At 47.2% G+C, this 27,400-nt stretch overlaps 2 protein-coding genes across 2 annotated transcripts in view; one reads left to right on the forward strand and one right to left on the reverse strand.

Annotated features, from left to right (window-relative positions):
- Nucleotides 1-5,147, reverse strand: part of RNFT2 (ring finger protein, transmembrane 2) — a 41,669-nt gene extending 36,522 nt beyond the window's left edge. Inside the window, exon 1 of the mRNA XM_084820189.1 lies at nt 5,082-5,147. The gene's annotated coding sequence lies outside the window, so the exon portion shown is untranslated. The remainder of the gene's footprint in view (nt 1-5,081) is intronic.
- A 71-nt stretch (nt 5,148-5,218) lies between these two features.
- On the forward strand, nt 5,219-14,951 carry SPRING1 (SREBF pathway regulator in golgi 1). Its single transcript, XM_084820191.1, has 5 exons — nt 5,219-5,995; nt 9,302-9,458; nt 10,618-10,769; nt 12,326-12,439; nt 13,518-14,951. The coding sequence occupies exons 1-5, from the start codon at nt 5,885-5,887 to the stop codon at nt 13,599-13,601; spliced, it is 618 nt and encodes a 205-aa protein (XP_084676317.1). The 5' UTR covers nt 5,219-5,884; the 3' UTR covers nt 13,602-14,951.
- The last annotated feature ends 12,449 nt before the right edge of the window (nt 14,952-27,400 follow it).

The raw sequence follows: 27,400 nt of genomic DNA on the forward strand, positions 1-27,400 counted from the left end.
AAAATTAAACATTAAAGCATCATATTTCTAAAAATACCCTAACCCATCCAAATGCCTGCCTGAACAACCACATTTTTAATGTGTGGCGGAAGCTCATTAAAGAGGGGGCATGGCGGAGTTCCCTAGGGAGGGAGTCCCACAGAGTGGGGGCCACCACAGAGAAGGCCCTCTTCCTCATCCTCACCAGCCTAGCTGTCCTGGCTGATGGGACAGAGAGAAGGCCATCCGAGGCTGATCTCATTGAGTGGCCAGTCTGGTGTTGCTAGAGGTGCTCCTTGCAATAGGCTCCAGGAGGACTTGGTGGTCCTTGCTCCCACAAGTTGTAATTGATGGCCACTAACTTAGAGGGCTTGAAGTATATACCACCCAGAAGAGAGCTTCGGCTATGGGGCAGTACAGAAATGTAATAAATAAACAGGATGCTTGAGTAGATGTGCTTTTGATCTGATCCAGCAGTGCTCTTCTTAGGTTCTTATTAGAGCTTCATACCAAGGTGTATAGCCAATACATTCATGGGGCAACTGTACACTATGGGCATAACATGGTCTAGCAAATTATCAACTCCACCCCAGGGGATCACGGGAACTAGTTTTTTTTAAATTAATTTTTAATGTAAAATTTCAACAAAATAAAAAAGAAAAAGAAAAAATGTAGCTACATAGATGCAGATATGTCAGTTTCGATGCATGCATATGAAGTGTGTGTGTGTGCGCGCGCGCGCGCACGTGTATAAGAAAATATGGCTAAGAATTATACATACACATCAACAAAAGCAGACCAAATATCCACATAAGTATCCATTTGCAAGTAGCGTTTATACACTACCTGTTCAAAAGCATTGTTAGATCCTCAGTCCACAGCACTATAGTTTCATGTTGAGGAATAAGGCTCCCCAACAAAGTATTTTCAGCGTCCTCACCAAGCAATCCCCAGAATTCCTTGAGGGAACCACACACTTGCTTCCAGCCCAAACTGAATTGACAAAAATCAGCACCCCCCACTTCCAAGTTGCACTGTCTGACCCTTGCCAAGATTTGCTTGTACTATTTATGTTATATCCTACATTTCCACAAGATGTATCCACAGTGGATTGTAATTTTCCCATTGAAAACAAGAATAACCTCAGGATAACCTAGCCACAGTAGTACATGCGCTGATAACTTCCCGATTAGACTGTTGCAATGCACTTTACGTGGGGCTGCCCTGAAGATGACTCGGAAGCTGCAGCTAGTGCAAAACACAGCAGCTAGACTGCTGGCCAGAACATCTCGTAAAATTCATATAATACCAGTTTTAAAGGAACTGAACTGGCTACCGATATGCTTCCAGTCAGAATTCAAGGTTTTGGTGATGAGATTTCCACTCCTAAACGGCTTGGGACCTTGATATTTGAGGGAGCCCCTCTCCTTATATATGCCTGCCCGAGGACTGAGATCTGTTGGAGGGGTGCTCCTCTGCGTCCCACCAGTGCAAGACATATGCTATGGTGGAACGTGGGAGAGGGCCTTCTCTGCTGTGGCACCCTGGTTGCGGAATGCCTTCCTCTTGGAGGCCCAATTGGCACAGACATTGGTCTCATTGCGGCACCAAGTAAAAACATGGCTTTTTACCAAAGCCTTTGAGGGCTAAATGCATTCCCTAAAGTAGCACACTGTTTTAATGGCTTTATTGTTTTAGATTTTAATCGGTATTCGCTTGTTTAATGTTTAATATGTTTTTAGCTGTTTAAATTTATTGTTTTATACTGTTTAAATTGATTTTGTCTAGACACCACCCTGAGATATTAATGATATAGGGCGGGTGTCAGGGTGGAAACTGAGCCGATAGAACCCCCAAGCAGCTGTGATTCTGAGGAGGATCAGCAATCTGTGGGAGAGGAGCCATCCCTCACAGGCACAGCAGCTAGCAAAGATTCCTCCTGCTGGCATTCCTGAGATAGATAGTGACCCGGGCAGTGAGAGAGTGCAGGAGGGGGGCTTGCTAGAAGCTTGACACAGACACAGGGAGCGACGAGTGATGGAGGGCGCGGAAAGGAGGCGTAGCGCCCGTTTCGCGCAAGCAACGGCCACGTCCCGTAGACCCAAGGGAAAGAGGGAGGATCTCTCCCTAGCCCATAAGTTCAGGGTCTTCAAGTGATTCTCCTTCAAACGGGGACCAACTGCCTACCCAGAGCATAGGCTACTCCGCTGTTCATTGCTTAGTCACTGGTGATTAGCATCTGAAAGAGTCATTAAGTTGTAAAAGGATTAAAGCCTTAAAAAGAATCCTTTAGTCTGTGTCTTGAGTTGGCTATTGGAGTCTACTGAAAGAGGCCGCTAGGGTGCTCCTGACAGCGGGATATACATGTTTTAAATAAATAATACATAAATTAAAAAAGTAAAAAAAAATATGCATACGGTTCTTAGCCCTACTTTCTTGGGTGGGGGGTCAACCTCAGATTGAGCTGTAGCACAATCAGAGTACAGGTGGGAGCTCATCACACTCAAAGGCTTTTCACCACAAATAAGTAGTAGAACACCAGAAGGGCCCTGCTGGATCAGACCGAGGGTCCATCTAGTCCAGTATTCTTTTCACACAGCGGCCAACCAGCTGCCCACAGGAAACCCCCAAGCACACATGAGCGCAACAGCACCCTCCCGCCCATGTTCCCCAGTAACTGGTGCACGTAGGCTCACTGCCTCTGGTAGCGGAGGTAGCACACAGCCATCAAGACTAGTAGCCATTGATAGCCTTCTCCTCCAGGAATTTGTCCAACCCCGTTTTAAAGCCATCCAAACTGGTGGCCATCACTACGCCCTGTGGTAGCAAATTCCATAGTTTCACTCTGTGCTGTGTGACCAAGTCCTTCCTTTTGTCTGTCCTGAATCTCCCACCAGTGAGCTTCATGGGATGACCCCATTGGTTTCTGGTCTTATGAGAGAGGGAGAGAAATGTCTCCCTAGCCACATTCTCCACACCAGGCATAACTGTGCACACCTCTATCCTGCCTCCCCTTACTCACCCTTTTTCTAAGCTAAACAGCCCCAGCTGTTGTAACCTGTCCTCGCAGGGGAGGTGCTTTTATTCCGTGGACATAGAATATCCATGTTCCCTGGACACGAAAACTACTACGTCAAGGAATAGGATTCTATTCGAGCCTAACCTCTGCACTGACATGCTGGTTTATACCTGCAGGGATATATTCGGGGTGCAGGAACATTATATTAGGCAGTGCCAGCTCCAGGCCATTGAGGGCCCCATCCTCAATGGCCCCCCTCCCTCAGTGAGTCTGCCCTCTCGTCACCATTGTCACCAGCTGCTACTGCTCCCCCCCCCCACACACACACACTTTCTCATCATTGCTGCCACTTGCTTGCTTGACCTGCAGAGATCCAGGGAGCAAGCAGGCCGTGGCATCTGATGCTGCTGCTCCTTCTCACCACCACCCTTGTCTGGGCCAGAGCGAGAGGCAGGTGAACAAGCAGGTTCCAATGCTGAAAAGGAGGAACAAGCCCAGGGGGCTCTTGCCTGTGGGCCCTTGCCGAGGCGTGGGCCCTCAGCAAGTGCCCAACCATGCCTGCCTTTGACACCGGCCCTGCTATTAGGCAAGCCCACATCTGCAGCCTGAAGTAACAGAGCCCACACCCAGATTTCCCACCTCAGTGAGAGCTAGGCCCTGGAAGAGAGTGAAACACGGATCCACGAAATCAAAAAGGGATCCTCATGATTTCATACGATTTTTAAAGGGGAGACCCCCAATCACAGAGCACATCTGCCCCCCTGGACTGAACAAGAAAAATCACAGATCCGCCACTCCTGGGTGCAGCCATGGCACGAGAACAGGGATCCTTGGCAGGGATCCTCTTGATTTCAGATGGTTTTTGCAGAGCAAATCCCCCAAACCACCATCATGTCACAGAGCACACTTGCCTCCACTGGCTGAACCAGGGAAATGGAGTCTGCCCCTCGTCGGCGCCGCCACAACGCAAAAATGTGGATTCAAGGCAGGGATTCTCAGGGAACCTCATCATGTTTACAAGAAAGACACGCCAAAACACCATCATATCATCATCGCCTACTCACAATCAACCCAGATAAATGAGCCACGGTTTCGTTTGGGATTATTTCTCAGGCTTGTTCTGGAAGAGACAAGCCCGACCTCCTTGCTTGCACATCACGACGAAACATTCCTGGATTGTTTAGCTGCTCTCAGTCACAGCAGGAGATCAGGGGCCGTGCACTAGCGTGCTCACGCGTTGCAGTTGCACGCTCACTCATTCCTAAAAACCCAGGATTTAAAAAAAGCGATTACAGGATCCATGATTCTTCAGGTTCAGTTCTGAGGATATGTGCCTCGAATCAGTACTTTTGCACTGTTGTGGAACAGGATCAGTGCTGTGGTTCAGTGCACGGGCATCTGTGCGATCTATGATTTGACCATGGTTTCATGTGGATCCCGTGTAAAATTCCGATCCATGTTTTTGTGCCGTGCTCGTGTCCACGAGTGGCGGAAGCTCTCTGGTTCAGTCTGAGGAGGCAAATCTGGTCTGTGAGACAAAGGTGTTCTGGGGTATCTTTCTTGTAAAAGCCATGGGGATCCCTGCCTCAAATCCAAGTGTTTCCACTGTGGCTGCACCCACAAGCGGCGGATCTGTGATTTTTCGGGTTCAGCCCATGGAGGCAGATGTGCTCTGTGATTGGATGGTGGTTTTGTGGGTCTCCCCTTTAAAAATGATATGAAATCAGGAGGAGCCCTTTTTGATTTCATGGATCCTCGTTTTACGCAGCCCCCTAGGCCCTTGATCTCCGGACTGTGTATTGCAGGATCTCTCTCTCTCTCTCTCTCTCTCTCTGTCGGGGTTCACTGTGGGATCGTGCAGTGCAGAGTGTGTGATTGGGGGGGGGGGTCGGACAGATCACCTTAGATCAGCCCTGCCCCATCCGTCTTTGTCCTATTATTAGCAGTATTATTATTAGTATTATTTTGGAAGGAAGATGGGTGGGAGGGGTCTTCGCTGCGTTCCCCACTACCATAACAGCACCCTAAGCGAAGCGCAAAGACCATCCGCCCGCCGCCCGCCACCTCCACGGATGATGGTTACCTGGTCCCGGGGAAGCAAGAGGATCGCAGACCCCTCCCCCTCCCCCTCCCCCTCCCCCTCCGGCACGGCCCAGCACGTGACTTCCGACTCCGCCCCTCCCGAGGGTTCTCAACCGGACACAAAGTAACCCTCTCGCTGCCTTCGCCTTGGCAGGTGGGGAGGGCAAAAGATCGCGCGCTGGGGCTGCAGCAGCGGTGCTTTGTGGCGAGGGGAGACCCCGGGGACGCCCCCCGCCTTGATTCGGGTCGCCTCCCCCCCTTAATTCGGATCGGTTTTTCCCCTCCTTAATTCGGATCGCTCTTCTCCCCCACCCCACCCCAATTCGTATCGCTCTTCTCCCCCACCCCCCCAATTCGGATCGCTCTTCTCCCCCACCCCCAATTCGGGTCGCTTTTCTCCCCCGCCCCCCAATTCGGATCGCTTTTCTCCCCCGCCCCCCAATTCGGATCGCTTTTCTTCCCCCCCCCTCAATTCGGATCCGGTCGGCGGAGGGTCCCGCGCAGGCAAGGGGAGCGAACTCGCTTCTCGCACCCCCGCGACGCGTGCGGGAAGCGAGAGGAGGCAGATGCGGCCGGAGATCGAGCCCCCGAAGTGACCCCTTCCCTGGGCATGTCAGCCCCGCGGATCGGCCCGGGAGGCCTGCCCTAGAATGGGGCGAGGGTCTTCCCCTCTCACCCGCCCGCCCCGGATCCCCAGCTGGGCCAGCGAGGCCGCGGAAGGGCCCGATCCGCCAGGCAGCCCGTGCTCGGGCCTTCCCCGCGTTCTCCTCGCAGCGGCGGGCGGGCGCTTGAGCCCCGCGCTCCATGGCGCAGCTCTTCGCTCTGGTGTGGCGCCGGCTGCTCCGCAAGCGCTGGGTCCTGGGCGTCGTCTTCGGGCTGTCCCTTATCTACTTCCTCAGCAGCACCTTCAAGCAGGTCGGTTGAGCCCTTCGCTTCCTTTCCTCCCCCTCAAATTCATGGCTGCGGTTGTCCCCTGTGTACCTCGCCTTCTCCCCCGAGGAGCCCAAGGGGGCGCGCGTGGGCCGCCTCCTCCTCCTCTCCATTTTATCCTCGCAACAACCTTGTGAGGTAGGCTAGGCCAAGCGCCAGGAAGTGGCCCAAAGGCACCCAGTGAGTTTCATGGCAGAGTGGGGATTTGAACCCGGATCTTCCCAGTTCAACGCTCGCTCTAACCGCTGCATCACACTGGCTCGCATTTTGACCTCCCTTCCTTTTCTGCAGTTTGTGTGCTTGTTTGTTTTCCCCCTGTCTTACCTACAAAGTGCAGTTTTTCTCCCCTCTCCAGCCTCTTTTTCCTCCTCGCAACAACCCCTGTGAGGCAGGTTATGCAGAAAGATGACTCCCCATGGTCACCCAGTGAGTTGTATGGTCTCTAGCCTGATGCTCTAACCATTGCACCATACCGTTTCTAGCTAGTACTGGGTTCATCGCTGGCTGTTTTGAAGCTATCAACTGCTGCATTTTTAAGGTCCCTATCTAGACCTACAACCTGTGTCCTCCCCACCCCCGTGTACGTTTTGGCTGAGGCTACTCCTTGAAAAAGAAAGGCACTCTGCCCATGTTTAGAGTGTAATCTAAATACTTATTTCCCCTATTTTGGTGTCAAGCCTAGGTGCTGCCTCAGTTTTTATGATAGTTTTGTTTTCATTTGAAGCTGCATTGGAACATAGAAAGCTGCTGTATCCCAGTTCACTGTTTCTCCTTCTAGCTCAGTATTGTTCCAGCGTTCCCCCAACCTGTTGTCCTCTGGATATGTTGGATTACAACTCCCATCATCCATGGCTGTTCTGACACCTCTCTAAGGTCTTGGGCAGAGGGTGGACTTTCCCATCACCTCCTACCTGACCCTTTTAGGGTGCAATTCTATGCATGTTTAGACATAAAAAAATCCTACAGCTCCCAGCATGCCCCAGCCAGCCATGCTGGCTGGGGCATGCTGGGAGTTGTAGGACTTTTTCTGTCTAAATATGCATAGGACTGTGTCCTTGGCTGGAGACGTCCGGGGCCTAACCTGGGACCTCCTGCCTAGGTCTGCCACTGAGCCATGACCTGTCTTCAACCAGTAATGCTGAGTGTGGTCATGGACGTATTAATCTCTCAGCTGGGTTATAAATGGGCCTGATATATAATTTCCCGCCCTAAAAAAGTTGGAGTGGTGCATGATCGCCTTGCACTCTTTACGACAGCCCTGCAGGGTCACACAGTATTATGGCCATCTTGTGGCTGAGAGGGAGTGGCTTGCTTAAGGCCACCAAGTGAGTCTGTCACAAGGGTGAGATTCGAATGGATTCTCAACAGAGTTGTTGCCGTGCAGCCTTGGCACCACAGTTCATAGTTCAGCTCCATGCTGTAGTTCAGAAAGGATGTTGGCAAGTATTCAGAGAAGGAGCTACAGAGTGGATCTAGACTGTACAAAGCAAATACCTTGAGAGGAGATGAAGGAACTGGGTCTGATTCAAGTGACGTCAGTTTTCCAGACAATTTTTAATTGCAAATCTTCCAGAAAATGAGGGCAATTTGCACTGGGAAACTCGCAGTTTGCCAGTCAGATGGAGGAGAAGGCTATCAATGGCTTCTAGTCCTGGTGGCTATATACACTACCTCCAGTATCAGAGGCAATACACCAGTTGCTGGGGAACATGGGCGGGAGGGTGCTGTTGCACTCATGCCCTGCTTGTGGGTTTCCCATTGGGGCAGCTGGTTGGCCACTGTGTGAACAGAATGCTGGACTAGATGGACCCTTGGTCTAACCCAGCATGGCTGTTCTTACATTCTTAAGGGTGCAATCCTATGCATGTTTAGACAGAAAAAAAGTCCTGCAACTCCCAGCATTCTCCAGCCAGCACTGGCTGGGGAATGCTGGAAGTTGTAGGACTTTTTTCTGCCTAAACCTGAGTAGGATTGTACCCTAATCTAGTTTAGCACATTTATTTTACTTGTATTTAGTAAACAACAACCTTTTTTAAAAAAGGCCCCCATGTTAATTTTTTGTCCCAATACACCATAAGTATTTGACAGTAAATGTTTGAGGGAAAAAATTTAAAGCACATCTATTGAGATTTAAGGGTGCAATCCTAACTAGATAGGCGGCCGCCTATCCAAAGCAAGGCAGGAGAGGCACGGGGGGGATCATTCCCTCCGCACCTCTCCTCCCTTGCTCTTTTTTGCTAGACAGCCGGGCGGGGCGGGGGCTGACTGGGAGAGGAATCTGCCGTACAACAAATTGGATGTGTCATACGCACAGCTCTGCTCTTCCTGCCCCGGAACGCCGCCACCCTGCCCCTTTTGAGTCACTCCACGCTCCTCTTGTGAGCATGGAGGACAGGGCTTCTCCATGCTGCCTCCGAGGCAGCACAGACGAGGGGGGCAGTTGATTTTCCAATGAGCATATCCTGTGGCCCTCTAGACAGTGTCTAGCGGCCATAGGATTGCTCTCTCCGTGTTATATCATGTAGACGTTTTACTGGAATACTTGTAAAAATTGAAAGACAATAGCATTTACTTCCTTACATTGTTTAAATTTAAGGCGGGGGAAACAAAGGCAGTGAAAACTATTGACACGCTATTAAGTTTTAGCAACCCATGATATGCCGACAACCATTTATCTTTTCAACAGAGTTCAACTCTGTTCCACTGAGGTTGTTTGGACACCTTCAGTTTTTCTGTCAGTACTTATTAGTTCCATTTCATACTGAGACATATATGTATTTCAGTGTGTGGGAGAGAGATGTATTTTCTTGCTAAGGATAATCACCTGAAAAACATTAATTGCAACTTTGAAATAGCCAAGCTTGCCTAATATTGTATTTGCATTTGGAATCTATTCATTGTTACTATTGAACTTGTGAAATGGAAAAGTAAAGCACTGGAAAAATTGCTATCCCAAAGCACAGTTCTGATCATCCCAAATAAAAGGATACTGGTGTGTCGGGGTGTGTGTGCGCGATACAGGTAGGCAGGTTAGGTAAAATAATCTTGGATGGAAAAAGGGCAAATACTGTCTCACCAAGGACAAAACAAGAAGCAATGTTTCTGAATTGGAAAGTGGCAGATTTCGGTTAATTGTTAACAGCGGAGTCCTGTATGTATGTATGTATGTATGTATTTCTTTATTACTGACATTTATATACCACCTTGTCTGCTAAAAGTGTCCCTGCTAATCAAAAGGTGTTGGTGCTGCATCTCTGTGGGTCCACTACACCGCTGCCTGTTTCATTTCAGGAAGAGAGAGCGCTGCAGGATCGGAATCTCCCCCAAGCGCAAGACGAAGACCATCCAATTGCATGGAAAGTCCAGTTCAGCTCAGGGAATGGCAGTCAGCCAAGTAACCAGTGCCGAAACTCTGTCCAGGGGAAGCTGCTGATCACAGATGAGCTGGGTAAAGCTCTCTTCTGAAACCAGTGTGGTGTAGCGGCTAGAGCAGCCTTCCTCAATCCGGCTCTTTCCAGGTGTCTTGGACTACAACCCCCATCAGTCCCAGCCAGCATGGCCGGTGGTTGGGGATTATGGAGTTTGTTGTCCAAAAGATCTGGAAGACACCAGGTTGGGGAAGGGTGGGTTAAGGTGTTAAACCTGGATCTCCCCAGTTCTAGTATAAGTCCCTACTCAGCTGTGAAACTCGCTGGCTGTGCTGGGCCAGTCACTTCGAGGGTTGTTCGAGGGTTCAACCACTCACAGGGTTGTTGTAGAGATGAAATGGTGTAGGGAGGGAGGAACCATGAAGATGAAATGGTGTCTTCAGGGAGGAACCTGTATGCACCCTTGAGCTCCTTGGGGGAAAAGGTAGGCTATAAGAGTAATGAATAAAGTTGTTGCACAGCTCCAAGAATTATTGTTTTAAAAATTGTATATGTTGGATGCATCTATGACCCAGCTTCAAGCATAATGCTTCCAATACTGCATTCAGCATAACTGGTTGGAATGGGGCCATAATTCAGTGGCAGAACCGTTTTGGACAGATGTAATGAGATTTGAATAATCTCTGCTGATATTTAAGCACCCATGTTCACTTTCCTGCACTGTGACTATACGTCATGGGGTCATTGTCTGTGAAGCACAAACCTTTTTCTATAAAAATAGAACTTTAAAATACCCACATATAAATGACAAACAATAATTTAAGTAAATGCAAAATTGAATAAAACATCCTCATAACTCACCTGCCCTTTGGGAAAAAGAACCCTTTAAAAAAGCCAGCATGATACAGAACTAGAGCAGGATTGGGGAACCTCCAACCGCAGGCCACATGCTGTTAACATAATTAACGCATGTGGCCCCTGGATCCTTGGAGTAAGGGTGAAATAGGTTAGGCCAAGAGATGTAACATCTTTACCTAGGGAGCTTCATGGCCGAGTGGGGATTTGAACTTTGGATCTTCTGAGTCTGCGTCCAGCACTCAAACCGCTACATCCCCAGCACTTGTGAATAGATCTGCGTGCCCTTCCCATCCCACCCCTCAACACACAGACGCAATGCTAAGGTTCTGAGAAACAAGTGATTTCTCATCTGTGAAATCTCTGGTGGTCTTTTTCTTGCAGGTTACATCTGTGAAAGGAAGGACTTGCTGGTGAACGGCTGTTGCAATGTCGAGGCGCCCAGTGCGAAGCTGTACAGCTGCGACAGCTGCCTGCTCAACGGGTGCTGCAGTGTGTACGAGGCCTGCGTTTCCTGCTGCCTTCAGCCCAACAAGGTAAGGAGGACTCAGGGTCAGGAGCGAACGAGCGGTACCTGCAACAGAATGTTGCAGTGTGTCTTTGCCTCCCAGCAGGAATGCCAGCTCCCTGTGCCCCTCTCTGAGATCCTATAAGCCAGTCTTCCCCAACCTAGTCTCCTCCAGGTGTGTTGGACTGCACCTCCCTTCATTCCCAACCAGTATGGCCATTCTGCATATTTTGGGGTTCACCAGAGCATGTTAATACCTCCCTCTTGTTTGGCTCCTGTCATGTCGGCACGGGGACACCGAGTTCACTATTAGAGGGAATGATCAAATGACATTAGAGTAATAAGCAGTACAGAAAAGAGGCAGTGGCTCACAAAAGACCTCAATCAGGTTTGTGTGCACTTTGTAGAGCTGCAACGTTTAGCAGAGATTAATTGTAAAACTTTTTATCCATTAAGGGTGCAATCCTATGCATGTTTAGACAGAGAAAAGTCCTACAACTCCCAGCCATGCTGGCTGGGAAATGCTAGGAGTTGGATAACTTTTCTCTGCCTAAACATGCATATGATTACACCCTAAAAAGCTGCTACTGATTATTCAGGTGCAGACTTCTTAATTATGTTCTGTTAATTATTTTTAATACACATACCTACAAAACCTCTGAGTGGTGGCGCCGTCTAGCCAATCAATTTTCTTGTAATATGGCAGGCAGCCGTTATACACAATATCCAGAAGACGAACCATACCAACAAGTGGCACTCCCGGATTTTAAAAAAAAAAGTGTTCCATCTGCACCTTTAAATCCTATGTGCATTTGCAGGATGAAGGCAATACGTTTGACTGTTCTAAATGTTATGTGCTTGTTATGATCAATCAACCAAGAAGAGACACTTTCCAAGCCCAGCTACCTGAAATCCTTCTGGAACTGCCAGGCATTGAACCCGTGATGTTCCGTGGAGCTATGGCTGCTTTTCAGCTTCTTTGGCATCAAAAGCCTATACTCTTCCAGTGAGCTACAGCCTGCTTATCACTTGTTATCTTGCCTTATCACTTGATGAGTTGCAGCTGAATGTGTGAACGGCTTTCACTAGGAACCATTTTGCGTGGAGTGGATGTAGAGTGATATGAACGTTGTTTTCTGTGGAATTAAATCATTGATGGCTGCAAGCCATCACTTGATGTTGCAGTCATCATGCGCTGAATATGGGAGGTGTCAAACTTAGATTTGTGTATTTTGTACACTTGGGTTCTGCCTTTCCTCCAAGGTGCTCAAGGCAGGATGCATAATACACCCCCCCCCTCCTTTTATCCTCACAACAACCCTGTGAGGTAGGTTAAGCTGAGAGAGAGTGACTGGCCCAAAGCCACCCAGTGAGCTTCATGGTTAAGTGGGGATTTAAAGCTGGGTCTCCCTGAGCCTGGTCTGACACTCAAGCCACAATACTGCATGAGGTATTCATGCATTCATACATGAATTTCCCCCCGTTGGATTTCTTTTCTTTTTCAGCCCAGTTCTTCATTCTAAGAGCATTTATTTCAAAATTAGTTCATCCTCCAAAGAGTTTCTACTGCTTGTTTGTTTTCAGCAACGGCTCCTGGAAAATTTTCTGAACCGAGCAGCAGTAGCCTTCCGGAACCTATTCATGGCCGTGGAAGATCAGTTTGAGTTGTGCCTGGCCAAGTGCAGAACCTCATCGCAGGTAGGGGGAGAGAGGTCTCGAAGAGTGCCAGCTTAGTGATTGGGGCAGCCCTCTGGCCTGCTCATCGCTATAAATGTTGAGGCATCCCAAAGATAAGTTTTCTTGGGTTTTGGCTAGGGATGGATGAATCAGTCTGTATTGGTTTTGCATGTGTTCGATCATAAGTCCATTCTGTCTAGCTTCCACATCAGTATGCAATTTCTTTTTAAAAACCACACAACAATGTACCTACCCCCCCCCAATATACACATTTTTGTATGCAATGTTCCCTAGTATGAACTTTTTTACAATCAAGAAATGCATTGCAAAATCCAGAGGAGGGCACAATCTGAAGGACAGCTCTGCTCCAATCAGCATATTAGGCTGGGAAGTGCAAATTAGGTTGGTTCGCTTAAAAATGTGGACCAAATGAAACCCCCTGCCCCCCATTCCTAATCTGTGCTTGCAGGCTACCAGGTTGGCAAGTGAATTCCCCTGCCCCTGATTGCCCATTAAATACCTACTAAGTGTCCCCTGAGCTTTTTTGGACCTGCGCGCACATTTGGAAATTTAGGAAACTGCTATGAGCACCACCACAAAATGGCTGCCATGGATGGTGTGACTGGTAATAAAATGGCTGCCATGGGAAGCATGATTCCTCAAAGGACGAATAACTTGTCCAAGAGAGCGAATACAAGGCTGCAATCCTGTGCATGCTTTCAAGGGAGTAAGTCCCATTGAACGCGATAATACTTGTTTCTGAGTAGATCTGCATAGGATTGCTCTGCATATCTCTTCCACCTCTCTATCTCACTGGGTGTACAAGAGGGCATTTCAGCAGGTGTAGCTTGTTATGCAGGCTACATGTGCTAACATTCCCTGTTCTATACAGCTATTAAAGTTGCAGGAATCCTCTCTGTCCTCTTTTGCATCTGGCCACAGATGTTGGGGACTGGAGGTGGGATCCATGCACATGCAAGGTGTGTGTTCTATGACTCAGTTACGGTCCCTCCCTGGAGCTTCTCTGGTGGACAGTCTTTCTCTCTGTGTGTACTTGGTTTTCCCTAAGAAGTCTTCTCTGTTTTTCTCCCCTGCCCAGAGCGTGCAGCACGAAAACACCTACCGCAACCCCATTGCAAAATATTGCTATGGCGAGTACCCCCCTGATCTCCTGTCTGTATGAAAGTGACAAGGAAACCAGTGGGAAACCCACAAGAAAGAGGCTGATGTTGTGAGGAAAGGAAGAGCAACATCACAATTGCAGGTGCTTTTGCTTCGACTCGCTTTGTACCACAGCATCTGCCTTGACCTTGTGGAACAACTACCCCTGGATTGTTGGCCTGTTGCCATCCCCCTGCAGCTAAAAAGTGGGGCTGAAGCAGTGCAAATCCCCCAACAACCAGAGTCAAAGGACCTTGCTCAGACATTGCATTATCAGTCTGGTCAGTCAAGACCCATGTTGAAATGTGTACTTGGGAATGTAGATTCCTGTAGCTCATGGCCCGTTTGTGGGGGGATTGACAGACAAAAACAGCAATGAAGGAAGATGGCAAACCTGTTCAATGGGAGAAGAACGCCAGGTTCCCGAATGGGGTGGGGGGAGGGGGAAGTATCCTGCATCCTTGATGCAGACTGTTCTTTGTAAATATGGATTATTTATTGGGATCATATGGAGAGGGTTGTGCCAACTCGAAATGTATTGATTTTGGAAAGGCATCAGCATTGGTCTTAAGATGGCATACTTGGCTTAACTTTCCCACGTTTCACTCGTTCATCTTGTCCTGCATGGCCTCCGTTCCTTGATATGATTGCTGGTTGCTTGCCCGCAAGGTATCGGCATTTGGCACCCCCTCTTCCCTACCCTACCATTTTCTGATATCACAGAGCTTCTCTGCAACTGGACAAACTGAGCTGGTGATTAGATTGTGGGTCGTGCTGGGTGGGGTGGGGTGCGGGTCAGGGAAGCAGTTCCCAAGAATGTCTGGTCTGTAAATGCTCTCAGTTCATACAAAGTGTGTGCTTGCGGCTTTCAGTCCAATGCGGCACTACTGCAACAGCCCTATGCAGGAGGCAGTGAATGTCCCATGATGCTTTGCTGATCCCAGTAACAGATTGGTAGGCAAGTATATCCACATTTTGCAGTGCCTGTCCTGCTTTATCAGGGCTGATGAACTCTCTCTCTCTCTGACCAAGGAATGCTTTAATGTTGGGTTAGGGCTGATCATGGAAGAACTTATTGTCTTCTGTAGAGATACTTTTGTATACTCGTAAGCAGCTCCTGATCAGCGCCAGTGTAAAGTCCTGCCGTTGCCGCTGCGTCTATCTCCCTCCCCCACTGCATCTGTCTCCTTCCCCCTACACCACCAGTCAATGGGCTCCTTCACACTGAGCTTTTATCCTGAGATTGAGATTGCTCTTTCATGGAAGTTTGTGGGCTCTTTACATGACGCCATGATCATTCAAGGCATCTCCTGCACTAAATGCCCTTTGTTCCATTTTTAAATAGATCGCAGATAATAAGCTATCAAATTACCCCGTTGTGTGCCACTTCAGTTTCCTCCATGAAAAGAGTAAAAGCTGCAAGAAGAGGAGCGAGATCAATGAAAGAGAATGGAAGACTCAGATATGGGGAGGAGCGGGGAAAGGAAGCATGTGAAAAAGGGAGTCGTTGTGAAGCAGAAAGCTCCGTTTTAAATGCAGGATTTTAGGCTGGTGTAGAGATGCCCAATCTGTCTCCATCTCCACCCACACACCCTACCTCATTGCCACCGCTACCACCCTCTCTGTGGATCTCGAGCAGCGGGCAGCCGAGCTCTCTGAAGAACCATGTCAGCCAGAAGAGCGGTGTGACTCTTCAGATAGCTTGGCTACCCACCCCTCACTGAGAGGATCCACAGAACAGCTGGCAATATTGGAGAGTGGCTGGGAGAAGCGCCAGAAGTGGCTGCGGCAAAGGGTATGTGGACGGGAGTGCAGCAGGGAGGGGCACACCATTTGTTGCTCCACCGCCTGAGGTGTGGGGGGGAATTCACTCTGCCTCACAAATAGGCCGGTCCTGCTCCTAATTATTCTGAAAAAAGAACATTTTAAATGGGGAGTGATCTCATCCGCTTGGTCTGAACAGGCTCGTTGGCACCTACTTGGTTCAAGGAGCCAGAGAACAAAGCTCTTCAGGATCAAACAATATTGATTTTTCCACCGCTCGGCATGGAACACCGCTTAACAAACTCAACCTCTTGTCCTGTGTCACGGGTCAGGAAGTGTCGTTGTGAGGAAGCCCGTTCTCCCTTCCCTGTTGCTGGTGGGGGAAACACCAGAGGTGGGCTTTCTGAAGGAGAAGGCTTGTTCTTAGTCTGTCCTAGTCAAGCAGCCTTTCCCCGAGCTGGTGCTCTCCCAATGGTTTGGACTTCGATTCCCATCAGTCTCAGCCAGCATGGCCAATCAGGAATACTGGGAATCAGCCTTTCCCAACCTAATACCTTCCAGATAGTTTGGACTACAATTCTTGACCATTGGCTATGCTGGCTGGGGCTAATTGGAGTTGAAGTCGAGAACATTGGGAGGACATCAGGTTGGGGAAGACTGCAGTAAAAGATAAATGGAACCCTGGTCAGAATCAAGAGGGAGCAGGATCAACCATAGCTCAGTGGTGAAGTGCATTCTTCACATGCAGAGAGTCCCAGGCATCTCTAGTTAGAAGAATCAGATAGCAGAAGATGGGAAACACCACTGCTGGAGAGCTGTTGTCAGTCAGAGTAAAGATCAGGGGTCCCCAACCTTTTCAGATCAGTGGGCACATGTGGAATTTTGAGAGGGTGTCTTCCATGCTTTCACAAAAAAATAAATTCAGGAGAGACAGAGAGCTTCAGGAGCACCAAGAGAGGTGTCCATGGGCATGATGTTGGAGACCCCAAGGGGAGATGAGCAAATCATCTGACCTGATGTAAGCTACCTGTGAACAGATCTCTCTATTGATTAGGAAAGGGAGAAGAGTCCACACACCAAGGGTCTCAGCCCCTTGGAAGGGAGGCTGGCAGTAGGCAGAATTGCCCCAACACCTGGTCTTCCTGGTCTGATCAACCCTTCCATTGGGCATTCCATCAAAAGGGTTCCACCTCAAGAGAATAGGATTTGCTGCTTCCTCTCCAGACTGCCTCTCTTCCAACAATTTGGCACAGTGGGGTGAATCGACAGCATCTTCTCCATGAACGCTGTACTGAATGGCTTCCAGATTCATGTCCTCTTGGTATTCTACAGCCAGCCATGCATGGAGGATGTTGTTTCTGCCCTGAGGTGAGCTTCTTGGGTTTGGATGAGAAGACTTGGAGACCTCCGGTCCCACTAGGGTTGCGTGGCCCCTATTGTCTTCATGCCCCATTGTGGACTTCTTTGGAGTATTTGGTTGGCCACTGCAGAAACAGGATGTGGAACTAGATCAGAGGTGCAGAAATCCATTCCTCCTGGGGTGCCATTCCAGCCCCCTGAGGTTACCCAGATGGCCATGTCCACACTCCTGGCCCCACATTCTTTCCCCACAGCCACCGGTCATTTGGTGGTTTCATGGCTTTTGTTCCACACCCCCATTCTAAAGACTGAAATGCTTCTCCTAAGGCTCAGTTACCGGTAGAAAGACCTTTAAGCTAAAATATGCTGATAATTTTGACCCTACCCCCTTTTGCCTCAGCCACACCCACCACTGGAATGTGACCCCTGAAACCTTCTCCAAAATATATTTCAGAGCTGAAAGGGGTTCTGCACCCCTAAACTAATTGAACCTTTGGTCTGATCCAACAGGACAGTTCCTTAAATTACATGGTGGAGCACCTGCATACAGAAGGACTTGTTGGATTGGGATGAATGAGTGACCTCCTTTGGTGCTTACTGCTTCTGGTTTACAACTTGTAGCAGAAGAGCCATTTCTAGTTGGAAGCAATTATGACAATACATCAGTGGGGGAGGGAGACTGACCTATAATTGCCAAGTGTTGGTCTTGAAAACCTACATTTGGGGGGAAGCATCCATAAATATGTTTTGTCTTGTTACCTGCTAGTGTTGTATAAATCTGATGGTTATTCATGGAAATGGCAGTAATAATTAGAATCTGCTTCCCTTTTCCAGTCCTTCCCCTCTCTGCTGCCCCGCAGTGGCAGTATGTTGTAATGGCTTTTCCTCTGTTGCTATTAACTGGTGGGCAACCAGAACCAAATACAATTCCATCAGGATCACATTTCTTAGGGGCGAGGGGATGAGCCTCCAGGATTTCATGGGTTAAGGGTCAATCCCTGGCATGTCTAGTTTTTAAAGAATAGCCCCAGTAGCCAGTGAAAGACCTCAGTGCCTGTGACTCTGGAAAGCTGCTGCCCGTCAGAAAAGGTCTGTGTATCGGACAGTCACCGGTTTGAATCTCGCCTCTGCCATGACCTCTCTAAGTGGCCTTAAGCAAGCTGCTCTCTCAGCCTCATTTCCCACCACCACCACCACCACCTGCAGTATATCTCATGTCATAGAATAGTAGGGTTGGAAGGGGCCTACAAGGCCATTGAGTCCAACCCCCTGCTCAGTGCAGGAATCCAGGTCAGAGCATCCCCGACAGATGGCTGTCCAGCCTCGTCTTGAATGCCTCTTGTGTGGGAGAGCCCACCACCTCCCTAGGGAATTGGTTCCACTGTTGTATTGCTCTAACAGTCAGGAAGCTTTTCCTGATGTTCAGCCGGAATCTGGCTTCCTGTCACTTGAACCCATGATTCCGTGTCCTGCATTCTGGGATGATTGAGAAGAGATCCTGGCCTTCCTCTCTGGGACAACCTTTCAGGTACTTGAAGAGAGCTATCACGTCTCCCCTCAGTCTTCTCTTCTCAAGGCTAAATATGCTCAGTTCTTCCCGTCTCTCCTCATAAGGCTTTGTTTCCAGTCCCCCAATTATCTTCGTTGCCGTCCTCTGAACCCTCTCCAGCTTGTTTGCATCCTTGTTAAAGTATGGTGCCCAGAACTGGACACAGTACTCCAGGTAAGGCCTAACCAGTGCTGAGTAGAGGGGATCTAGTACTTCACAGGATCGGGAAGCTATACTTTTTTTAATGCGGCCCAAAATAGCATTTGCCTTTTTTTAGAATCATCACATTATTGGCTCATATTCAGCTTGAGATCGAAAACAATTCCAAGATCCTTCTCGCTTGTAGTATTGTTGAGCCAAGTATGCCTCATCTTGTAACTGTGCATTTGGTTTCTTCTTCCTAGGTGCAGAACTTGGTATTTATCCCTATTTAATGTCATTCTGTTGTTTTCTGCCCAGCGCTCCAACCTATCAAGATCATTTTGAATTGTTTCTGTCTTCCAAGGTATTGGCTATCCCACCCAATTTTGTGTCATCTGCAAATTTGATAAGCGTTCCCTGCACCTCCTACTCTAAGTCATTAATAAAAATGTTCAAGAGCACTGGACCCAGGACTGAGCCCTGCGGTACCCTGCTCGTTACTTCTCCCCAGTTTGAGAAGATCCCATTGATAAACACTCTTTGAGTCCGATTCTGTAGCCAACTGTGGATCCACCTGATAGTTCTGGAGGACCAGATTGGCACCTGCGGAGGGCCAGATTTGGTCCCTTAACCTGAGGTCCCCGCCCTCCATGTTAAAGTATGAGTGATAGCTTACAACTTGGAGAATGTGGATAGGGAGACATTTTTCTCCCTGTCTCAAAATACTAGAACCTGGGGTCATCCTATGAAGCTGATTGGTGGGAGATTCAGGACATTTAAAAGAAAGGACCTCTTCACACAGCACATAGTTAAACTATGGAATTCGCTACCACAGGAAGTAGTGATGGCCACCAATTTGGATGGCTTTAAAAGGGGGTTGGACAAATTCCTGGAGGAAAAGGCTATCGATGGCTACTATTCTTGATGGCTATGTGCTGCCTCCAGTACCAGGGGCAGTGAGCCTATGTTTACCAGTTGCTGGGGGACATGGGTGGGAGGGTGCTGTTGCGGTCATGCCCTGCTTGTGGGCTCCTGGTCGACAGCTGGTTGGCCACTGTGTGAACAGAATGCTGGACTAGATGGACCTTTGGTCTGATCCAGCATGGCTCTTCTTATGTTCTTAACTTAATGTACCTGGTTATCAGCTCAAGCTGAGAGTCCCCCCTCCCTCCTGCTACTGCTAAGGGAAAGCAGCAGCTCCACGTGTGGCTAACCTTTTTAGCCATACTGTGATAACAATTTGGTAGGGCTTCCTTCGGGTCTGTCCTTGAGCCTGCTAGTTGTCCAGCCCTGAGCTACAGAATTGAACATTACAAGCTGGGGTGCGGGGTGAGAGAAGATCTTATAAAACTATCTGATCCTAGCTTTCATCTTGTAATTTAATAACTAAGCACTGGGGAATACAAGCATAGTTTTTGTTTAATCTTGAGGCAGAAATCCTTGTGTCCATATATTGATCTAATCACCATATATGTGTTCCCTTCCGCCCGCCCACCCTGGGTGAAACCTATAGTATTACTAGAATGCTTGAGTTTTCTGGGGCACATCAGGAACGTTGAACCTTCTTTAGCCGGAGGGCCAAACTCCATTTTGGAGCAGTTCTCAGGGGCCACATTCCAGTGGTGGGCTGGGTCAGAGGCAGGATAGGTGAGGCCAAAATGCCAGCGTATTTTAGCCTAAAACTCTTGCTGCCCAGTAAACAAGCCTTCGAAGAAAAATTTCAACCCTTTTGAATGGGGAAAAACCTGCCACTGTCACCAGGTGCTCTTGCTTCTCCTCCTCTTTCTCATCACTGCTGCCACTTGCTTGCTTGACAGGTGCAGAGAGCCAGGGAGCAAGCAGGCCGTGGCATCTGCTGCTCCTCCTCACCACCACCACCACTGTCTGGGCCAGAGCGAGAGGCAGGTGAACAAGCAGGCTGCAATGATGAAAAAGAGGAGCAAAGCAAGGGGCTCTTGTCAGGGGGCCCCTACTGGAGTGTGGGCCATCGGCAGGTGCCCGACCATGCCTACCTTTGACGCCAGCCCTGCCTTTTTGAGGGCTAGATCTGGCCTGAAGTTCTGCACCCCTGGGCTACATGAAGTTTCTCATTGGCAGGGCTGGCTCTTTTTGGCAACTGACAGTGCTGCAGCACTGGCAAGCCCTTCTTGACACCTGTCCCCAAGTCTTCCTCCAAGCAACTCCAGGCAGTTGAGTCTAGCTGCCATTTTAATTTCCCACAATTCTGAGGGAAATGTAAATGGTGACATGCACATACAGACACTTGAGGCTATTTAGAGCACTGCTGTGTGCCAATGCTGTCAGGTAAACACCATGATCGACCAACAGAAGAGGAAGCCTAACAGAGGGCCCTTTGCCCAAGGCCCTCTCAAACCTAAAGCTGGTGCTGTTCCTTGGAGTTTTGTCTTCTTTTATTCCGCTGCTTCCTATTTTGAGCAGCTGGGGTATCTAGTTCCCTCCTTCAAAAAAAAATCCCATTGGTTTGGCAGTGGAACCTTTGCAAGGGATTACTGGGCCTTCAAAAGAGATTAAGCTGTTTATCACGAAGAGGAGATGAGAAGATGCTCTGTAGGTTGCCTTGCTGTGCTGTTTTGTTGCCCTCTGACCCATCAAGATGAGAGGGGCCTGGCAACCACTTAATCAAATGGAGATGATTTTTCCTGTTAACTCAGCCAAGATGATATCCTACAGGCCATCACTACGGGTAACAAATAGCTTTCCAGAATCCTTTTTCCCTCAGTGGCAGCAGGATATGCTCCAGAAATGCCATGTTCTGATCTGCTCTCCCCTTTTATTTTTAAAGAAAAAAATACATAAATGCATTCACACATTTAACACATGCTTCAGTTTGGCCGTAATGATCACTGCCTGACACCCCATCACAGACTCTTTTACCATCAGTGCACTTTGTAGAAAGCTGTTCTCTGTTCGCTGTGTGCTGTATTCATGTCTTCTGCAGCGGCCTCTGCTACACTGGTTTAGAAGAAAACAGGGTCCTTGTTCTGGGTAAAGACATCCAAGAAAAAAAAAAGTGTTACTGTCCTTTTTATAAGTAATGATCAACCCTTCAAAATTAACCTTATCAGCTGCGATGTGCAAAATGGCAGATTGTGCATTGCATGCTGCTTTAGTGTCCATGTGCACGGAGATGAGGTTACTTCTTATGTTCTTCCAAGTAATTTAAGAAGGACTTGGGGATTTTGCAGGAAGGAAAGTGTAGGCCAGAGGTAAAGAACCCCAAGCCTGGGGTCCCAGTCTGGCCTTCTGAGGCTCCCCACATGGCTACGTCCCCTTCCCCTGATGCCACCCTCTGTCCTCCACCCACTGACTCTTCGGTGGTTTCCTGGCTTTCGTGCAGTTTTTTCCCCCATTCTAAAAGGTTGAAATGCCTGTCTGAAAGCTTAGTTAGTTGCAGGAAGAGCTTTAAGCTAAAATAAGTTGGCATTTTTGACAGATGTCTGTGCGTAATATCTTGGTCATTGGGCGAGGCACTTCGTACAAATGCTCCCATCTTCGCTAGGAAGACCTTTCAATTAAAACAAAACAAAACAGCCCCTAGTGAAATGCTTGCATTTACAGCTGAAATTCTTTCTTCTCCTGTGTATCTTTACTTCCTCTTAAGGCTGAGTGAGTTCTGCCATAAATCAAAATGTCACCACTTAGCTGGCAAAAGTTATTTCATTAATGTGCCATGCCATCACCCACCTGACTGCTAATCAGCCGTTGTCAGCAGGAGCAATAAGATGGGGTCCCTCTTCCTACCATCACCCAGAAAAATGGATGGCAATGGAGGTTAATTGTAATGGCATGGACAGGCCTGTCACGTCTGTCTAATCTGTATTGTCCTGACAAACCAAGAGGGACGGGTACTTAACTGCATTGCTACAAACATTACCTTGTGCCCTGCTTGAAATAATTTATCTTGAGAGGTTTAACTAAATCTCACACCTACATGTGCCTGTGAGCTAGGGTCAAAGTGGGATGAATCCATCAAGGTAATTCAAATCGAACACAGCTGTGAAGTGACTCCTCCTCCTGGCCACTTAGGCCCAAATGCTCATCTTTATAAGAACAGTAAAAAAAAAAAGTAGCATCTCTTCAAGGTAGTTTGAGAACATTCCTAAACTGAGTTCTGACACAGCATTTCATTCAGATTCATCACTAAGCTTAGAGTGCCACTATAATATAAGGGGAGGTATGACTAAATCCTATATGTAATCTATTTGCAGCACTAACACCTGAGATTTACAGACCAACAATATAGTTTTCCTTGCTTTGATTTACAAAGTACAACTCTATGGTTGTAGGTTCTGGATGTTGCTTGCTTGTGTCGCTTTCCTGCCATGAAGCCAATGCTTGAATCACATTTAGGTGGTAACTCTGCTCCTTGAACAGCTTACTCTGGTTGCCAATGAGAGAATTAACATAGCTGATAATAAGTAGGACATGGAACAAGGTTCCACTTGTCTTGCTAGGCAACATTGTTGATTCTTTTCACCCACCCTCCTGTTCCAAGAGCTTGCAAAGTTTTTGGATCGGAAGAAGTCCTCAGGTGCTCGCTTTTCCATGTCAGTCCCATGCTGTTAAACTTTTGGGGGGAAGTTCATCAGTGGTTACCTTCAAAGATGAGAGGCACACGGTCTTAACGCTTGCCAAAATCATGCACTCTTTACTCCAGAAGCTATGCCTCTTCCTGTCAGATACATTGGGTGTACTATAGTTATTCAGAGATGGGGGGAAATGTACTTTATATATGCTCAGGGGCATTATTCATTATTTTCTCAAACACACACACACACCCCAATCCCAGGTGTTCCTGGCTGCCACCTTTACACTCCTGCTCTTTTCACTGGGTCATGGTAAGCCCAGGAGAAATACTCCATCTCCCAGATATCAGCTGAGATATGGCAACACTAACAACTAACTTGACAGCACTCTTAACGGTGCAACATGTCTACTCAAGAGGTAAGTCTCATTGAGATCCCAACCTAACACAACCATGTACAATAACGGTCATAGAATACTAACACAGACTAAGAATTCACAAACCTAAAATGACTGATCAAGGAGCCCCTATTACATAGTGACAACAAAAAACAGGCTGAAGTATCGACTGATGCCTCTAGGGAAGGTGTAGGGACAGTGTTAATGCAGAGATATGAAAATCAGTGGGAACTTGTGGCCTACACTTCAAAGGGCTCCTGCTATCACGAAATGCAACTGCACACAAAAAAGGCATCTCTGGCAGTAATAATAGGATGCAAAATAATTTGCACATTTATCAATGGGAGTCTAATAGTGGCTGAAACAGATCACATACCTCTCTCTGGTTGCCAATGCAAAAAGGGGCTTTGTTGACACACTCTTAAGGATTCAAATGCTGTTTTTTTTCCACCTGCACTCACATGACATTTCCCTGAAGGTCACACCAGGATGGGATCTAGCTGTGGCTGATGTGTTGTCCAGAGCATTTAGCAATTTTTGAATATGTCCCATTGAGCGTAAAGAGACTTCTGAGTAAACATACATAGGATTGCAGTGTGAGACTGTGGGCTTCTTCACACAGAGCTTTTATCCTGCTATTGAGATTGATTACTCACAGAAATTTGTGGGTCCTTTAGATGTCATCGTCAACCACCAGGGTGTCTCCCACACTAAATGACCTTTATTCCAGCTTTTAAAAAATGGGAGCTAATGAGCTATCAAATTACAGTACTTGAGTTCCGCTTGAGTTCTCTCGTAAAAAGAGGAAAACCCGCAATAAGAGGAGCTACACCAGAATGCCATCTAGCAGCTATATAATTAAACATATGGAGATGCAGATGATTGGGGAAAGGACGGGGGGGGGGGGGAAGGAGGTGCATGTAAAGGGAGTCTGTCATAGTCCTACATTTAAAACGGAAGCAGAAAGCCTGTTTTAAATGTGGGATTTTAGGCTGGTGTAGAGATGCTCTGTCTGTCTGTCTGTCTGATCTATACCCTATCTGTCTCATCTATCTATCTGATTTATACCCTGCCTTTCTGCACTAGGCAGTCAAAGTGACAAAGTAACAAATCAATACAATATAAAAACAATGATAAAGAGTAGCCATATAACAATAATAAATAAAAACAAAGTAGGATATCAGCAGGCATTGATTACAAAATAACAATGGTATTAGAGGAACTACAGATGATTCTGTAGATGTCAATCAATTATTGGGGGGGAAAACCCACCCTCTATCTTCTCTGAGGGTGGCATGAACTAAGGCCAAAGGTAAAGATTATACTCTTCAGTCAGTCATTTGGGTTGACTCTGCACATGCTAAGAGCAAAAGAATACAGCAGATGGAATTGGACTTTTAGCAATGTGGGGTGTTACATTATTTCCATGTGAGAAATATTTAAGACTATGCTGGGACAGGCTACTGCAGAGAAATTGAGTACACTGGTGAGAACTTTCTGCAATGTGTAATGCAGAGGGGCCTCAGGCAGTGACCTTTGCTGTGATACAATAGGGGTGGTACAAGTACACAAGAGTGTCACTATTTTCATCTGTGAAATATATGGAGCTATCTTTGTTAAAAGTTTATGGGTCAGTTATTGGGTGCAATTACCTCTCACAGTCAGAAGGTGTCACTGTTGCTGTTGCTTGTAAAGTGTAGTCTTGAGAGAGAGCCAGGATAGAGATACAGACCAATGGAGTCAGAATGGACAATTTGTTCCAAAACATTTGGCACTGTAATGGGGTCATCGGTACATTCTGGGATTTCCTGTTTTCTGAACAGCCAGCCTCAGACAGCAACTGTGGACTCTCTCTGCAGCCCATCTCAAACACCCTCCTTGATCCAAACATTGCCGTCTGCCCTCTGGAACTAACCAAGCCACAAACCCCACCTCCTGTGCGGTTTTATAGGAGATCTTGTAACATGCACATACCACTCCCAATTGTCTCAAAGCCAGGCTTTCATTTCCTCTAGGTTGTGTAATGAGATCATTGGATTTCTGCGGCTTTCTACATCGCTGCATAGAGTAAAAAAAAAGTTTAAAAGAAGCACTTCACCATCAAAGGCTTGAACATGTATTCCTAGCATCTCCAAGGAGTACATGAGCTCCAGGGGGAACTTGGTGTTTACTTGAGAACTAGCATAGTGAAAGGGCTGACACTTCTCTTACCCCTCACTTGCTGAATTACTACTGACAAGGATCCTGTTCTGGCTTCAACACACATTGGACTGTGTGTCTATCCAGGGAGTTAAACTCACATCCAGTCTACTTCTGTGTAACTCAAATCTTCATCTTTATTGAAACATAACATAAAGAATGCCCAATTGCGGCAGAACAGATCCGTAATTGTCAGGCTTCTACTTTTCATGATTACCTTCAGTTCATACTCTGGGTGATTGTCCTGACTGTCCTTCAAACTAGTGTCAGCCTCAGTGTTTCCCATATGTAAAATGGATAAATATTTTCTCTCAGATTTCTTACCAAATGTCATGTGACTTGGCTGTGGCTTGGTTGAATAATGTATAAATATAGTAAGCATATTTAATTCCTGCTTTCTGCTTGTGGTGCTGTAAATGGGTTCAAGAATGCTCTTATGTGGATATGCTGTCTGGCTCAGGGATGGTTTCTGTGTAATAATTCTCTGGCATGAATGCTCTGACATCCTTGTGCAAATCATCTCTCAGTCTTGGTGTTCCCCATCTGTAAAATGGGCTAAATGTTTCTAGACTGTTTTTAAATGCTTCATTCCATGAATGTATCCAGTATCCGTGTGACTCAACTGTAGTCTGAAGATTGGCTCATCTTCTTATCTGCCTTATATATATATTAACTTAGTTCCTGGTTGTGATACAGTTGTAGTCCAAATTGTGTTAGGCTGATCATCTTTGAAGTCCTTCTTTAACAAAGGGATCTCATGCAAAAGCCAGCCAGACATGATAAGGACTGCAACACACACTATTTAAGAGTATTGTTGATTTGATGATTGGCTGTGAATATCTAAGGGCTTCTCCACACCAAGCTTTTATCCTGCTATTGAGATTGGTTACTCACAGAAGTTTGCAGGTCCTTTAGATGACATCATCAACCTCCAGGGCATCTCTCACACTAAATGACCTTTTAAAAGATTGATGATAATGAGCTATCAAATTACAGCGCTTGAGTTCCCTCATGAAAAGAGGAAAACCTGCCATAAGAGGTGCTAGACCACAGCACCATCTAGTGGCTGATATGTAATGAAACATATCAAAGACTCAGATAAGGGGGGAAAGTGGGGCGGGGGGAAGCATGTGTAAAGGGAATCCATCGTGATTCTGCATTTAAAATGGAAGCAGAAAGCCCAGTTTTAAATGTGGGATTTTAGGCTGGTGTAGAGATGCTCAAAATGAGTTTTTAGAGGTGGGGGGGAATCATCCATGCTTGTATGTTTATACAGACACCCATATTAGAGATTGTCAGCCCCACCCTATGCATGTTTACACAGAAGCAAGTCCCATTGCGTTCAATGGGATTTACTTCTGGGTAAAATGGAATAGGTGTTCCAGGATTAAGCAGCTTTCCATAAAAAAAAGAAGAAGAGGAGGTGTAACCAGCACTGGATTACAACCAGCACTGGAGGGGCAAGACTGAGACCAGAGTCTCACAACATTGCCCACACCTGGGATAAGGGGAAAGGTCCTTTTATGGTTTGGTAACTCATTGAGTAAACAGGCAGTTCTCACAGTGAAGTAAAGTAATAAGTGGGGTTGCCCGAGGATCAATATTGGGGCTGATGCTATTTAATGTGTATAAGTGAGGTGGAATTACAAGTGAGCAGTGAAATGGCCAACTTTACAGATGATACCAAATTATTCAGAAAGCTGAAAACCTAAGCAGACTGTGCTTAGGCGCTCCACAAGGATCTCTCCAAACTGGGTAAATGGGCAACAAAATGACAAATGAAGGTCAGTGTAAGTAAATATAAAGTGATGCACACTGAGGCAAAAAAATCCTAACCACATACACACTGCTGGGGTCTTCCCCTC

Source organism: Heloderma suspectum, chromosome 13, assembly GCF_057233095.1.
Source record: "Heloderma suspectum isolate Gila_16-S chromosome 13, 16-S_ref, whole genome shotgun sequence".
NCBI classification, from domain to species: domain Eukaryota; kingdom Metazoa; phylum Chordata; class Lepidosauria; order Squamata; family Helodermatidae; genus Heloderma; species Heloderma suspectum.